The following is a 14,802-nucleotide window of genomic DNA, read 5'->3' on the forward strand; positions in this document are numbered from 1 at the left end:
TCAGTCGTTCTACTGGCTCTGGAAAGTGAAGTTCTAAGGCAGCGGTTCTCAACCTGTGGGTTGCGACCCCTTTGGGGGTCAAACGACCCTTTCACAGGGGTCGCCTAAGACCATCGGAAAACAAAAAGATATTTACATTACGATTCATAACAGTAGCAAAATTACAGTTATAGAGTAGCAACGAAAATAATTTTATGGTTGGGGGTCACCGCAACATGAGGAACTGTATTAAGGGGTTGCGGCATTAGGAAGGCTGAGAACCGCTGTTCTAAGGTATCGTCTTCTTGTAGATCTTGAGACTTTTCCCACTGTCTGGAAGCAGGTCTCTGCTGCGTTTGCAGAATGCTCTGGGTGTGATGGGAGGACTGGGAGAAGTGAGAGCAGTGACCCAGGGAATCGCCAACAGGGCTGCTAAAGGCCCATTTTGCCTGGGTACCCAGTCCCCTCTTTATCTTCAGCCTGGCTCTAGGGTGTCCACGGGTAAGTGCAAACTCTGTAGCCTTTGCAAATGTGAATGAGAAATTCCCCCCTCCTGCTTCTAAACCGATGCCCTGAACATCTCAGCAACAGTGCCCAGATAAGGACACCTCTAGCTTCAAAGTAACAAGAAAGTCTGCCTCTCACTTACTTGGGGGGATAAGAGATAAGCTGCCGCTAAATTTCTTCTTGCCCCAGGGGAATACAGTGCTGAACCCTGGGGTGCAAAGGACAGGCTCTGCGTTGAACACAGATCCAGGATTAATGTGACAGTCAAGATTGCCTCTCCTTCCCGATTCCTGGGACCTGAGGGGTAGGGCAAGGGTGGGCATGTGAGGGCAGCGGTTGGGGAACAGTGGTGGCATCAGCTTCAATGATGAAAGCCCTCGGAGCCTACAATGGAGATGGAAACAGCAAAGAGCTTTGTGGGAGGTGGAGTATGTTGGAAGCGCGGGACCAAATTCTGCGCTTGCCACTGCTATGGGTGAAAATTGTCAGGAGAGGGCAGTGCAGAGCTTCCTCCTGTCTTCCTCCCCGCCAACATCTCTGTTGCAAGCGAGACACATATGCAGTGAATATACCAAACTTGTCTGTCTGCCTCCCCAGGCAGGTAAACTGAGATTCTCCAGAGAGCCCTCTGCCTGTCTTCTTCCATGTGGGCAGTCAATTCAACAAGGGTTATGCTGAGGACCCCAAATTCTCTCTGGTCCACGGTCCCACTAATCACAGAAAAAGTGAATCACGCAGCAGAATTATGGTAGGTAATGAGATTTACTGGAAACTTCTCGGCCACATTCAGTACTGGTTTGGTGGATACATCAGAAGGAGGTTGCATAACATTAGGCAGGTGGAGGGGCTGGGAGGAGGGTGTGTGGGCACGTGTGTGCAGGTGTGCCTGTGCTGGGATGGGATGCCTGTCCAAAGTGGTAAGTAGAAGGGGTGTGTGCGTGTGTGTGTGTGTGTGTGTGTGTGTGTGTGTGTGTGTGAGTTTTAACAAGAAAAACGAACCAGAAAAAGAAATGTATTTTATCCCACTGCACGTTGCCAAAAAAGCTAGACTTTCCTCTACCTGTGGCATCAAAAGGGAGTAAAAAATGATCGAATCACCCAGATTATAAATAAGGTTATTTGTTTTTCAAAAATCCCTATTAAAACATTAAATATCAGCTCTTTTGGGGAGAAATACATTCATTTCAGGGAGACCCCAGGAAAGTGACCATCCTTTTGCTCTACCCCAACCAGGTGGGGGAGAGGAAGCCCCAGAGGGCCCTGAGGGTCCCCTCAAGTTGAGCCAGGTAGCCACTTACATCCTGCCACTGAAGGAGATGGCCAATGCACAATTTACAAATGAAACTGCAAGTCCATTAAATTAAATCCAATGGAGAACACACGTGTGATCAGTCCTGTCATTCACAGCCATAGGGGTGGGAGGGAGAGGGAGTAGGGGGTACCAATCAAGGGGCCTGGAAGTTGGGGTGGGAGGGTGTGTGTTAGGGAAGGTGGTGGAAAGCCTCCTTCTTGTCGGAGCCCCAGTTCCTCCAGTGCTGTGTGTAATGGTGGTGTATAGATTAGTGAGGCAAATAGGGTGGGGCACCACTTGGCTCTTGGGGGCCATTTCTCTGGGCCCTCCCCCACACTTTGGATATTGATGGGAGGAGGTATGTAGCACCTTCTCCAACCCCTGGCTTCCCGTTGGGCTGGATGCTTTTCTCCAATGTTTCTTCTGCCTTCTCTGAAGGATAGATGAAGAAGAGAGGATGGAGGCTGATGGAGCCAGCCTGGAGCAGAGGGGCAGCAGTGGGGGTCCTGCGGGATGGAAAGATTCCAAGCTAACCTGGCTCCGCCCTCCTTGATGGTCTGTAGAGGAGGTGGAACACACAAAGAGCTCCGTCTGAGGACTGGACCTTCTGGGATAAGACACCATTGTCCTGTTGTTATAGGAGCTGAGTTCTGTGACCACCTAAGGACATCTGTGGTCCCCAAAGTCACCTTGATATGGCTCCTAGCCCAGGTTCTGCCAACTCCTTGGGTCCTGGAGCCAACCCAGGTGAAGGGTCTCCTCTTAACCTCCTATAATTGGAGCCCACCATCTTACCATTTGTTTCCAGGAGAAAGAGAGAGAAATCGGCTCTGGTGGCTCCATCCCTCTCCCCAAGTCCATGGTTGCCCAGCCCAGAGAAGGGGTCTTGGAGGAATGAGCTGGAGCCCTGTGGAATCGGGGTCCACGCTGATCTGCAAGATGTGATGCCTCAGGCCCTCCCACTCCTCCAGCCACTGGCTATATGTTTGGGCTCCCTCCTGCCCTTGAACGTCTCTCAAAGGAGCTGAGAACCTTCTGGGGATAGAACCCAGACCCCCCTTTGTCTCTCTCTCTCCTTTCCTCCTAACTTTGTCCCCTGGCAAAGGCTTGCTCTGCAAACAGTGGTCGCCTCACAGTGCAGGGCTTGTAAACAACTCAAGTCCTTCAGTGGGGGTCCCATGGGTGCCATCTGTCCTCGGGGATTTGGTGAGTCCAGATCTCACTCCTGCCTTTCCGTACAGGCTGCTTGACCGGCCCCCACCAAACGGAGTCCTCCACAGTTCTAGGGAAGTGGGGCTGGGGTATCATAGAAGCTTGGTGGTTGGGAAGGAGCAGGTATCTCCTCGGCATTTCTTCAAGCTACTGATTTTGGGAAACTAGGGCCCGACTTCCTTGGTGCTGCCTGCCCATGTCCCCTTCCCCCCCACCCTGAAGCCCTCCTGATGACACTCCTCTCCTGCTTGGTGATCAGTGCCATCTGGGCTTCCAACTACTCCAGGGAGTCACTGTGTTCCAAGCCCAGGTCACTGACATTCGTCGTCTGAAGCTCGTCAGCCTCCTCCTCCAGTTCCTCTTCCTCTTCCTCTTCCATCTCATCCTCATCTTCCTCTTCTGTCCCATCCAATGAGTCATCGTGTGCCGCCATCATAGCCTGCTGCATGGCCATGGTGGCATTGTCTGAGGACAGGGACTGCAGGTTGTCCAAGTTGATGGAACCTACGTGAGGAAAGAAGGCAAGCGTCAGGCCCAGGAATCTCCATGTCAGAGAGTTGAGTGGACTGGCTCATGGGGTGGTGAGCTGGACAATTCCCCGGTATGAAACCCCCACCCATACCGGGCCACTTCCTGCCCCATCCTAAGCAGCAGCACTCCTCGTTACCATTTACTGAGCATCTTCTACATAAATGTGTTTAATATGTTTGACTTTCTAACAATTCTGTAGGGTAGGTATTATTATCCCCATTCTAGAGAGGAGGAAACTGAGTCTCAGAGCGTTAAGTCATTAGCCTAAGGTGACACACTTAGGCATGAGAGAGCTGCGTTTCTTCTTTCCCTGTTGGTCTAGCTCAAAATCTGTTTCTTTCCACGATACCTCATAAGACACTTGACCGTCACATAGGAACTGGTACACAACCATATAAATGCACGTCTACATGAAGGTATGGATACACACACGCATACCTCCAAACCACCTCCCACACAGAGCTATCTCCATGTGCCAAGTTATAAAATGTCTGGCTCATTGAATTATTCATTGTACACCAGGCGACCGGCAATTAGAAAAGTGTATATGGAGGGTGTGATGGAGAAGCTGGGAAAACAAAGCTCTTCCTGGCCTTCCTTCACAAGCCAGCTGCCTGCTCGGTATTTATAGATAGCCATGGCTCTTGGAGAATTGTGCAGACACTGACTGGCGCTAAGGAACTTAGGGTGGGGGTGGGAGTCAGGAGGGGGCTCTGCTGAGGAGTCATGGACTCAGAAGACCACCCACTCTCACTGGTCTTTGTGAAATTGCTTTTGGGTTGTTAAAGTATATGCAAAAACATCCCCTTCTTTCTGGCTTACACACACCGTTTGGTGAGGACCGAGGAGGGATAACTATTGTGACAGAGTGGCCCCTGCCTCTCGTGCGATCGAGGAGGTGTTCAGCCCTTGAATCTTTGCACAGCTGTCCTGCAGGAGCTCCAGGGGCCTGCCGCCCACCAGCCCTCCGCCTGGAGTACGCTCAGCCCCAGTTCTTACCATCTGGGTTTGTCCCCGGGGCTCCGCCTTGCTGCTGCAGCACCCCTGCGGCAATGGAGTTGGGCCAGAATCTTTGGGTGGGCCGGTGCTGTGACTTGATCTTCTTGGCTTTAGGGGCAGGGTCTGGATTGCTGGCATCAAGCATGGGCTGTAGGATGCGCCTCCGGGCATTGATGAACCTGCCCAGGGGTGAAGGAGGAGACTCAGTTAATCACCACCCAGGTGGTGGTGGGGCTGAGCGCACGTGCGCGCGCGTGCGTGCGAGAGGGAGGCCTAAGCCGCTACCAGATTCTCAGCAGCTGATCCACTGCACAGGACAGCGGACTGGGACCTGACCTGGGGTGTGAAAGCCCAGCTGAGTGAAGGGCCCTGGAGTCATGGAGTCACTTGGTAGCCCCAAAGCAGCATGGGATGAATGCGTGAGGAGGGTCAGGCAGGAATCTCTCTACTCCAGCCCGTCAGGATTGAACAGAGGAAGGACGAGCCCCGTTAGTCAAAGGCCCTAACCCCTGACTTCTCTCCAGAGGAGCGAGGGCTCAGACCAGGGGGCTCAACTCCTGGGTCTGTTCCCATCCAGCCAGACCTTGCTCTTCGAGATTTCTATGACAACCCAGCCGGACACAGAGAAGGGAAAACTGGGATCTCTGTGAGGTCGGAACAGCCAATTCTTGTGTTCAGTTCACATAGGTGGTGGGTGGACCAGGTGACCATTGGTGGACGCAGGTACTTGTGTTTGTCTCTGCAGTGCACACGTGGGGCTGGGTTTTCCATCCGGTGATGTTCCTGACACAGTTTCCCAGCAGAGGGCGCTGAGAAGCTGCGGATGAAGCCATAGACGCCTGTGTTGATTTTGGCTTTCGGCTTCTAGCCCAAATGAGGCTGATGCAGTGGCTAGGCTGCGACGACGGAGGCAGAGCTGGGCATTCTAGTCTCTTCTCCCTGCTGTGCATTCCCCTGCCAAGCATGTGGCCCCTTCATCTGAGAGCCTTTGGGGGGGGGGGGAATAACTCACCAGTTATTTACTTGCAGGAGGGTGAGGTTTGTCTGGGCGGCGATCTGCCTCTTCTCATCCTCCGTGGGGTAGGGGTGCTGAAATGAGAGGTGAAGGGCTAATGAGGGGTGGGCAGGTGGTGGCCTGGTCCCCTAGGAACTATGCCCGTGTCACAGGCAGCCCCAGTGGTTTGAAAACCTAAACTGAGGGAAGTGTAATGTTTGTTCCCCCAAAAGAATGAGCCTAGGGCTTGGAGGACAGCTGCCCCATGGCTTTGGCTCCACATTTAGGGACCCCCGGCCCTCAGCCCAGTGCCCCATGATGGGGACCAAGGTGGTTTCCCTATAGTTCGATATATCAATAAGTGCCTCCAAGGCACTTTATATCCTTCTCACTTGGTCCTCCCCTACCGCCTCCAGCAGGCAGGGCAGGCATTGGTCCTGTGGGGACTCACAATGCCATCACAAGCCCACAGGACTATCAGAATGTGGTACATAAGATGAATGAATCAATTCAATTTAAATGAACTGATATTTACTGTATATCTACTATGTGCCCAGATTTATGCTAGGCATCCTGGGGGGCGGGAGACAGGAGATAAAATATAATGATAATCACCACTTATGTAATACTTTATAACCTGTAAGATGTTCTCATTCACTATCATTTAATAAAGCATATTACTAAAACTTTGTAAGCTAGGCCAGTTAGGTATTGTCATGCCCACTTTACAGATGAAACTGAATCACTTCTCCAGTGTCCCTCACATGGTGGCACCAGCGTGGACCTTAGCCTTTCTGACTTAGGTCCAGTTTTCCTCCCATTCCTTCATGATGTCACTTTCCAAGACCAAGTCAGTTCCTTGGTGGGGGTGAATGAGGAAGTAGTGTAGGTCTGCTATGGTCTCCAGGATTTCAGTCCCCCCACTGATTACTTGTGTGTTCCCTCTCTGAGATTGTGGCAGAGATTCTGTCTTATTAATTCATCTTATCAATGTATCCCCAGGGCTTTCCACATGCAAATGACATGTAAATGACTGCCAAGTGAAAGAAAGCAGAAAGAAAGTAATAGGTGCTCTGGTTTGGGGAACCAACACCATGGAAGCTTAGAAGGAGGAGAAATGGGTTTTGGCCAGAGCATAAGGAAGGCTGAATGGGTCACATTAAAGAATGGGAAAATTTGGAGGAACAGTGGAGAGGGGGGTCCTTCCAGTTCCCCTAGGTGGTGAGCCACATGATAACTGGGTCTCTGCATCTACCGTATTTCCCCATGTATAAGACGCTCCCATGTATAAGACACACCATAATTTTAGGGCCCGAAATCTGAAAAAAAATGTATTACATAAAGTTATTGAACTCAAGTTTTATTCATCTTAAAATTCATACAACTCCTCATCACCTGTGGGAAATGCAAATAAAAAAATCTACAACCACTGTATAAGACGCATCCAGTTTTAGACCCCAAATTTTTCTTAAAAAGGTGTGTCTTATACATGGGGAAACACGGTATGTGTCTTTCCCAGGCTCTCACACGGTACCTGGCACCCAGGAAGCATGCAATAGAGGTGTGATGAGTGTCTCAGGGGGCCACAGCCTTGTGCTGGAAGCCAGAGGAGATTTGGGGGCCCCTCAGGCAGAGGGCCAAGCCATCAAACATCCTCAGGCCAGGATTATTCCTTAGGATTGAGGTGGTGTTAAAGTGGTGCTTGGGCTTTCTGAAGTCCCAAAGACTGGCTCAGATTCTGGCTCTATCCTGACTAGCTGTGAGATCTCAGGCATGCCACTTAACCCTGCATCATGAAGTCATCTAACGATGAAATGAAATTATACTTGTAAAGTGCTCAGTAAGATGCGACTGTTTATGTTATTGTTATTGGATGATGTCAACAAGGTGCTTAAAGCTCTCTAAGGAATGAGTTTGAGATCAACAGCCTTGGGAGCACCCTTATTATCAATGACAATGGAAGCAACCTGCTCTGCTGGCCTCAGCACCCCTGACGGAAGTAATCAGGATCATGTGTTGTTTAATTCACACCTCTGACCCTGACCGCCATACCCGGGCAACAGGATTTGTGATTCATACAACATTAAGATTCTAACAAGAAGGAAAGCACATCAGTGTCACAGGAGCCAATTTCATCCAGGTTAGGAGGGAGCAGGGGAGGCTGGGAGGAGAGATTGCAGCCCCCATAGAGCAGAGGAGCAGGGGCTGTGTGTGTCCTGACACCTTCTGGGGAAAAGGGTGGTCAACATGCCCTGCTACCTTCTTCATGGAGTTCCCATCTCCCTTACCAAGAAGCCAAGCTGCCTTTGTGTCCATGGCCAGCAAAGAGAACACAGCAAAAATATGGCAATTTTTTGGCTTTCTTGGGCCCCATGAGGCCCTTTCATGCCTTCATGCCTTTCCACATGTTCCTTTCACTGGAATGTTCTTTCTCCCACTTTTCCACTGCATGTGTTTATGAGTGAAGACTAGTCATAGATCAAATGTTCTGTGAGACCTTTCCCAACTCCCCGGAGCAAAGTTAGTCACTGTTGCACTTAAATAATTGTGTTTAACCCACTATCTGATAATATAAGTTTCCCTACTATTCTGGGACCTCTCAGGCAGGAAACTAGTCTTATTAGATATTGTGTCTCCAAAGTCCAGACCAGCAGCAGACAGAATAGATGTTTAATGGTCATATATGGAACAAGTGAGTGAGCCAACACAAGAAGGAGATGGCTGACTTGTTTCCTGAGCAGAGCAAGGATGGCCTTGCCAACGCTGCTGGTTCACCAACCCATAAATGCCGGGAAGCCACTGCAAACTGGGTGCCAGCTGGTGAAAGATACCTGGCCGGAAGAGCTCACAGCTGAGAGGGGAAGGCTGTAGGCAAAGGCGAGAAGCCGCTATTAAAGTAGTAAATGGCAGCATGTAAGTCCACTGGGTGGTAAGAGAAGGGTGAGGCTGGACTGGTCAGGGAGGACTCCCCACAGAGGTGGGCCTTCTGTGGAATGTGAAGAATGGCCAAGTGGTCCTAGTGAAGGACTAGCTGAGCCTTCCACGCAGGAGCCCTGCACTAGGATTATGTTTAAGCCAGCCAGATGCAAATCTCTGCCATTATAAAGACCTCCAGAGAAGGAAATCTTTCAGCCTTCCATGGGGGATAATGTTTGCTGTCTCTAAGGAAGATTCTGGTGCAGGCCTCCATGCTGAGGGGAGGTCATAAATCCATGGGTCAACATGGTCCCGTTTAATGGACAGGGATAAGAGGAGTGTCACTGAAGATGGCCGGTTGTTCTCTATAGCTAAGGATATTAACCTCTTATCGTCCCGGAGTGCAGGTCCCACCACCCATCCCTTCTGGAATCGGTATCTCAGGAGGCACGTGGTAGAAACTGTGGGATGAGTAGCAGCAGTTGGCCCAGCTTGGAGGACAGGTGTGTCATCCAGAACATTCCTGGCACCACATCTGAGTGCTCATGGGAGTAGTCCAGCTTGTACATGCCTTAGACCAGATGATTCTTGAGGACAGAATCAAAATAGTCCTGGCCCCTGGACAGATGTCGATTTGGTCAGTGCTATTTTTAGCACAATTGGAATGGCTCGGGGCCAAGGATGAGGAATCAAATGAAACCATGGGAAGCCATTGAGCCACCACGGTAGCTGCTCTCTGATGACTAACTGGAGGGACTCCTCTGGAGTCGAGATGGAAGGGCACAGGCAGCAGCTCTCTGGAAGTAGACAATTCTTCCTTGAAAGAGAGATACAGATGGGCCAGAAAATTACAGATCCATCTCAGGGCCAGCATGGAGCCTCACGTGACTAGGCGGTGCTACCTGGTGGCTAAGAAGATGACCTCCAGAGAGGTCAAGTCCTGCACCCACCACTTAGCAGCTGTGTGACCTTGGCAACTTGTTGTTTTGTGTCTCTCATCCTTAGTTTCCTAGGCTTAAATTGGAAATAACGAAAGTGCCTGTCTCTGGGACCTTGGGGACGATTTAATGAGATCATGGAGGAAAGCATGTATGCTCCATTGGCTCATTCTGTACAACGTAGTGACCTCTCCCAGACATCATATCATTGACTAGCCAGTCTCCAGAGAAGGGGATTATAGGATTTACATAGAGAAGGTGCTTGATGGCAATAGTTGATATAGGTGATAGTTGTCATCAGGAAATTCCTCAGAAATCTAAACTAAACTGTACCCCACCTCTCTCTGACGCCTCCCTTTATAGCCCTATAACTCAAGTCCCATCTGGACTCTATTGAAGCTGGAGGCATCTTTCAGTTTGAAGAATGGGTTCTGCCTGGGATCCTGCAAGAATCTGGACTGGGGCTGGTTCATAGGTCCCTGACCACTCCTTTTCCTGAAAGCCCACCCCGAGATTGTCCTTCCACCTCCTAGCCTGCGATTTTTTTTTAAATTTTTTATTTTAGCTGAGCCATCCTGCCACCTGTCGGCAGCTCAGCGGCTGCTCAACTCGGGCCAGGACTCGAACCGCTGTTGCTCAGAGCTCAAACTCTTGAGCGAGCTCTTGACCAACTGAGCCACTCAGCCAGCCCCTAGCCTGTGCTTTTAAGAATGAGGCCAGCCAGGTCACCGAGGGACACAGCACATGGGAAGGAAGAGCCCACTGGCGTCAGTTGGCCCTGTGCTCTCTTTTTCCACTTTCTGCTGTGACCAGGAGTCAACCACACCCTTTCCCCCTTCTTACTCCTGACCAACTGTAGGTGTGAGGCCGGCTGAGGGCCACAGCTCTGTTGACTTGGTATTGCTCTGGGGGGAGGGGGGTCAGAGGCCAACCAGAGGGAGGCAGCAAGACAGTGAGGGACCCTCAAAGCAACCACATTTTATCATCGAAGGCAGGGTGCACCCTGATTTCAGAGATGCTAAAATGGAAAAACAAGACTTTTAGAATGGAGAGAAGCACAGTAAGTCACCTAAAGAATTTCTCTTTCCTACTTTGTTGCCCTTGCTCAGAGCTTCCATTCTTTCATCTTCTCTCTTTTTCACTCCCCTCCCCTTACCATTGTGCACCCAGAGAAACGCACAAAGTACTAAAATGTATAGCGTCATGCACCCACGTGATCACCACCCAGGTAAAAAAAAATAGGACCCTGTCAGCACCCAGAAGCCCCCCTTCTGGCCCTCCCAATCACTACCCCTAAAGATAACCTGGTTTTGAATGGCAATTACTTCTTGGCTTTTCTCGATTGTTTTACTGTCTATGTTGCATCCTTAAACATTATGGTTTAGTTTTGCCTGGGTTTTGGACTCTATGTAAACGGCATCATGTAGCATATAGTATTTCACTCCACAGAATAGCTGTGGGATTCATCTGTGGTGGTTCTGTGTAACTGTAGCTGTTCGTTTTCATTGCTGTATAGTTTTCCCTTGTAAAAATCGACTGCCTTCCCCTTCTTCACCCTCCTGCAATCTCAAAGCTCTTCTCCCTCCGTCTGGTTTCTGTTTCAATCCATCCTTCACATGGCAACAAGACGGGTCCTTCTTAACCTGTCCCCACCCCTTTAAGCCCATTGGGATGCCCCTCCTATGAGCTCTGACTGCTCGCCTTACCCAGGAATCCACACACTACAGCATGATTTGTTTAGTTGTCGGTCACCTGAACCAGACAGGGTGCCAGTTTTTGAGAAAACGGACCACAGCTTCCCTTTCACTCCCACCTCCTCAATGGGAGGAAAATGCTGGCCTAGCTAAGTGCTCAATATGTCTTTGTTGAATGAATGATCACAGGGACCTAAGGGGTCATTGGTACTTGTCGTCGTTCCCTTGTGTATCTGTGGGAGTGAAGGAAGGTGGCAGAGGGTGAGGGAACATCAGGGATTCAGTCTCCCCAGGAATTTCACCCCAAGTCAGATGGCCTGACTTAGTAACAGTGCTGTTCCTGCATGGATTATTTCATGCATGTTTCAGGGGGAGGGGAGGAGCACGGGTACTTAGGAGTCCACTGGGCACACTGCTCAGCAATCTAGAGGAGTCTTGGGGGCAGCAATGAGAAGTGGGTGAGAACATGGCCTCTAGAGATAGCCCGCCGGCTTTGGATCCTGGTCTCTCGCCAGTTCAAAACCATGCACTCATTCCTCGGTTTCCCCTTCTGTAAAACGGGGAAAAAATTCTACCTACCTCAAGGCTGTAATAAGGATTAAATGAGTTAATATATGGAAGGTGCTTAGGGCAGTGCCTGGCATGCTCTATAAGTATTTGTTAAATAAATAAATAACAAAGAAAATAAATCTGCGGTTCAGTGCACGTAGCCCCATTTCTGTAAAAGCCACAGGTTGTTTTCCTGACAGATGGCAAGAGCCCCAGCACCCGCTTCTGCGCATGTATAAATGTGCTCCTTTCTGCAAATGGGTTTCGTTTCCTGGACGCTGGGACTGCTCCAGCCCCTGTGCATATATGATGGGGGAGTTTTCTCCTAACCTGGATCTCAGGCTTCTCGGGGGATGCTGTGAGGTTGGAAATTTCCCCTGGCCATTTTTCAGGTGGAATCTCTGAGCTGCAGGCTCCCATGGAATGTTCTGGGGCTCAGTGCAAGCCAGGGGGTCTTCCACATCCCTCTTTTCTCAGCTGCGCTCCATCCAACTCTATGGCTGACTGGCCTATTGTCAATGAGGCCCGGTCTTCAATAGAGATCCCTGAGCTTGCCGCCCTCCCTGGGACTCACTGCTTCAGAAGCAGCCAGTGAGGCACACATTCTGGGACTGCAGCCACCCCAGGGCACGCCTCCCACACCCTCCATCCTTCCTGGGGAGTCGGAGGGCAGCTTCTGGGGTCTGTTCTCCCTACATCCCTACAGTGAAGAGTGGGTGGGAGAAAACACTCTCATGTCACAAGCAGGAACCTGAGACCTAATGTTTCTCTGGCACAGAAAGATGAATGCAGCCAGAAACGCAGCTGGCCTGACTTCCAGCCTCCAGGTGTGCTTTCCACCAAAGCTCCACAGGTACAGATGCCTGAGCTTCATAGGAGAGAGAACAATCACGGCTGTGCCAAGGGGCCACATGGTTCCCCAGGAGGCAAAGGTGAAAGTAAGGGGACAAGAGGATGTCATGCTCACAAAGTTAGGGGCGGAGGGGTCAGTCCCTTTGGTCAGAAGGGATCACAGGCCAGACAGGGGCACTGATGATCTGTCAAGAGGAATTCTCATCCAAATGCCTCCTCCTTCTCCTCTCCCCTCCCAATCCTAAATCCTAGCCACCCTTCCATGCCCAGCCCACATCCCAGCGCCTCCACCAAACCCTCTTAACTAACATCTCCCTATTGCTGTTAACTAACATCTCCCTATTGCACAGAGCCCTAGAGGCCCCTGAGACCAGCCTCTCTCCAGGGCAGGAGTCGTTCGCACCAGAACTTTCAGCAATGCACCCCAAATAAGTTACAGGCATGCAGAGACAACGCCGTCCTCAGTCCCCGGGGTGGCTTGGTAGGGTCTGGGGCAATGAGAGTCTCTGGCTGATCTACAGCTGCAAGCAGCCTCATTGGTTTACTATCATTTTCTACGGATGTGCCATCCGCAAAAAGGTGAGGAAGCTTGGCTCTGTGGTGCCACTGTCACTCAGTGTGGCAGCCCTTTGCTCTGGAGGTTTGGAACTCAAATCTGCCTCCCCACTCATCCAGCCAGAGAGCATAGACTGTCCTGTGATGTCACACACACTCCTCCAGTGTTGCCTCTTACCTCATAACAAGCATCGACACCACTTACCAGATGCCTATAGTTTTCAGCTAACTTTGAAGACTACAGTATTCACAGAGTACTCTGTCAAAGTGCTAAACATGTATTCTCATTAAATCCTCGAGGCACCTATGAAATAGGAATCATTATTTCCTCTTTCCACATGAGAAAACTGAGCCCAGGTGGCTTCAAAACTGGCCCGGGGTTATATGAGTAGGATGTGGGTTCACACCCCTGTATCTTTAGCCACATCCATCCCACCTCTGCACTAGAGCATCTGTCAGGCACTGTGCTTTTTTTAAACATATTACTGATCATCTTCAGCACAGGTCAGTATTCTTATCTCCACTTTATGCAGAGGAAATTAACATTAGAGAAGTTAATTGACCCATTCAAGGTCAGAGAGCAAGTAAAAAAATGGAGCTGGGTTCAATCTCAGGTCTGTCTGCCTCCAAAGCCCTACGCTATATGCCCTAAACTAACAAATCCCTTCTACAGACCAAACATCCCCAGTGCCTTAACCCTTCATCATATGACATGTGTCCTGTTAGAGTCATTTGAGCACACATTTCCCCATCTTGGCTGCCCTTCTCTGGGCACAACTTGTCAAAGGACCTTTTGAAATCTGATGCTCAGTTCTGGACACACTATTCTGGATGTGTCTGACCAGCACAGATGGTCAAACTCCTCTCATCTTTATTCATTCTTCCATTCTCGAACCCTAGAGTATGTGTGTTTGTATAACAACACTTGATTACATCATGGGTTGACCACTCATGGTTTATGTGTATAATTTATTCCCCCAATTAAATTGTCAGCCCCTTGAGTGCTGAAATCATGTCCCAAACCTGGAACTTAGGTGTTAGTGGATATTTATGTTATTTATAACTTAGATCACATTTTTCCATGGAAACAAGTTATTTTAAAAATGGCAGTTTTCCAGGCTAGCCCCAAAGGCCAATTTAGTGAAAGATAAGTGTTCTGGTGGACAGGAGCCTACAGGATTCAGGAAGGACAAACAATAGATCTTCCTCCACTGTCAGGGCACAGAACTAGACCTGGGTAAAGTCTGAGATGGGTGAACATGGACTTGTCACTGTCTCCGTTTTTCTGACCCTGGTGACAATTCCCAGCACCTCTTCTCACAGGGCCCTTGTGGTATCCTCCAGTTAGCATTCTGAATCTGAAATTTCTGGCCTCTAGGACTTCAGAGTCGAATCCGCTGAAAGCATGTTTGTGATGATGTAGATAAAGCTTTCGTTAGATTCTCAGAAGGGTCAAGGGCCCAGAAAAGGTTCAGAACAATTGCTAGAAACCCTTCCTCTGCCATCCCATTCAGGGTTGCCTTCTCAAAGTGCTATGTTAAAAAGTGTTCTTGGGGTCGGCTGAGTGGCGCGTTGGTTAAGAGCTGGCTTGGGATGCCAACTCTGAGCAGCAGGGCCCCAGTTCGGATTCCACATGAGGGTCAGTGATGCTGCGCCCTCTACAGCTAAGATGGTGAACAACAGCTCAACCTGGAGCTGGGCTGCCGTGAGTCGCCGGTGTTGGCGTAGGCTGCACTGAGGCTGCAGTGGGCTGCAGTGAGTTCATGTGAATGGCCGGCAGCCAGC

The 14,802-nt window shown here is 50.1% G+C and overlaps 1 protein-coding gene across 2 annotated transcripts in view; it reads right to left on the bottom strand.

Annotated features, from left to right (window-relative positions):
- Window positions 1-244: 244 nt before the first annotated feature.
- Window positions 245-14,802, bottom strand: part of PKNOX2 (PBX/knotted 1 homeobox 2) — an 82,748-nt gene continuing 68,190 nt past the window's right edge. The window contains exons 6-8 of one of the 2 annotated variants that reach the window (XM_019658930.1): window positions 5,532-5,608; window positions 4,520-4,698; window positions 245-3,493 (exon numbers count right to left, since the gene is read on the bottom strand). In XM_019658930.1, coding sequence (XP_019514475.1) covers window positions 3,267-3,493; window positions 4,520-4,698; window positions 5,532-5,608 — 483 coding nt within the window. In that variant the 3' untranslated portion in view covers window positions 245-3,266. The remainder of the gene's footprint in view (window positions 3,494-4,519; window positions 4,699-5,531; window positions 5,609-14,802) is intronic. The other variant, XM_019658929.1, reaches the window with a different exon arrangement.

Source organism: Hipposideros armiger, unplaced genomic scaffold, assembly GCF_001890085.2.
Source record: "Hipposideros armiger isolate ML-2016 unplaced genomic scaffold, ASM189008v1 scaffold_291, whole genome shotgun sequence".
Taxonomy (NCBI): domain Eukaryota; kingdom Metazoa; phylum Chordata; class Mammalia; order Chiroptera; family Hipposideridae; genus Hipposideros; species Hipposideros armiger.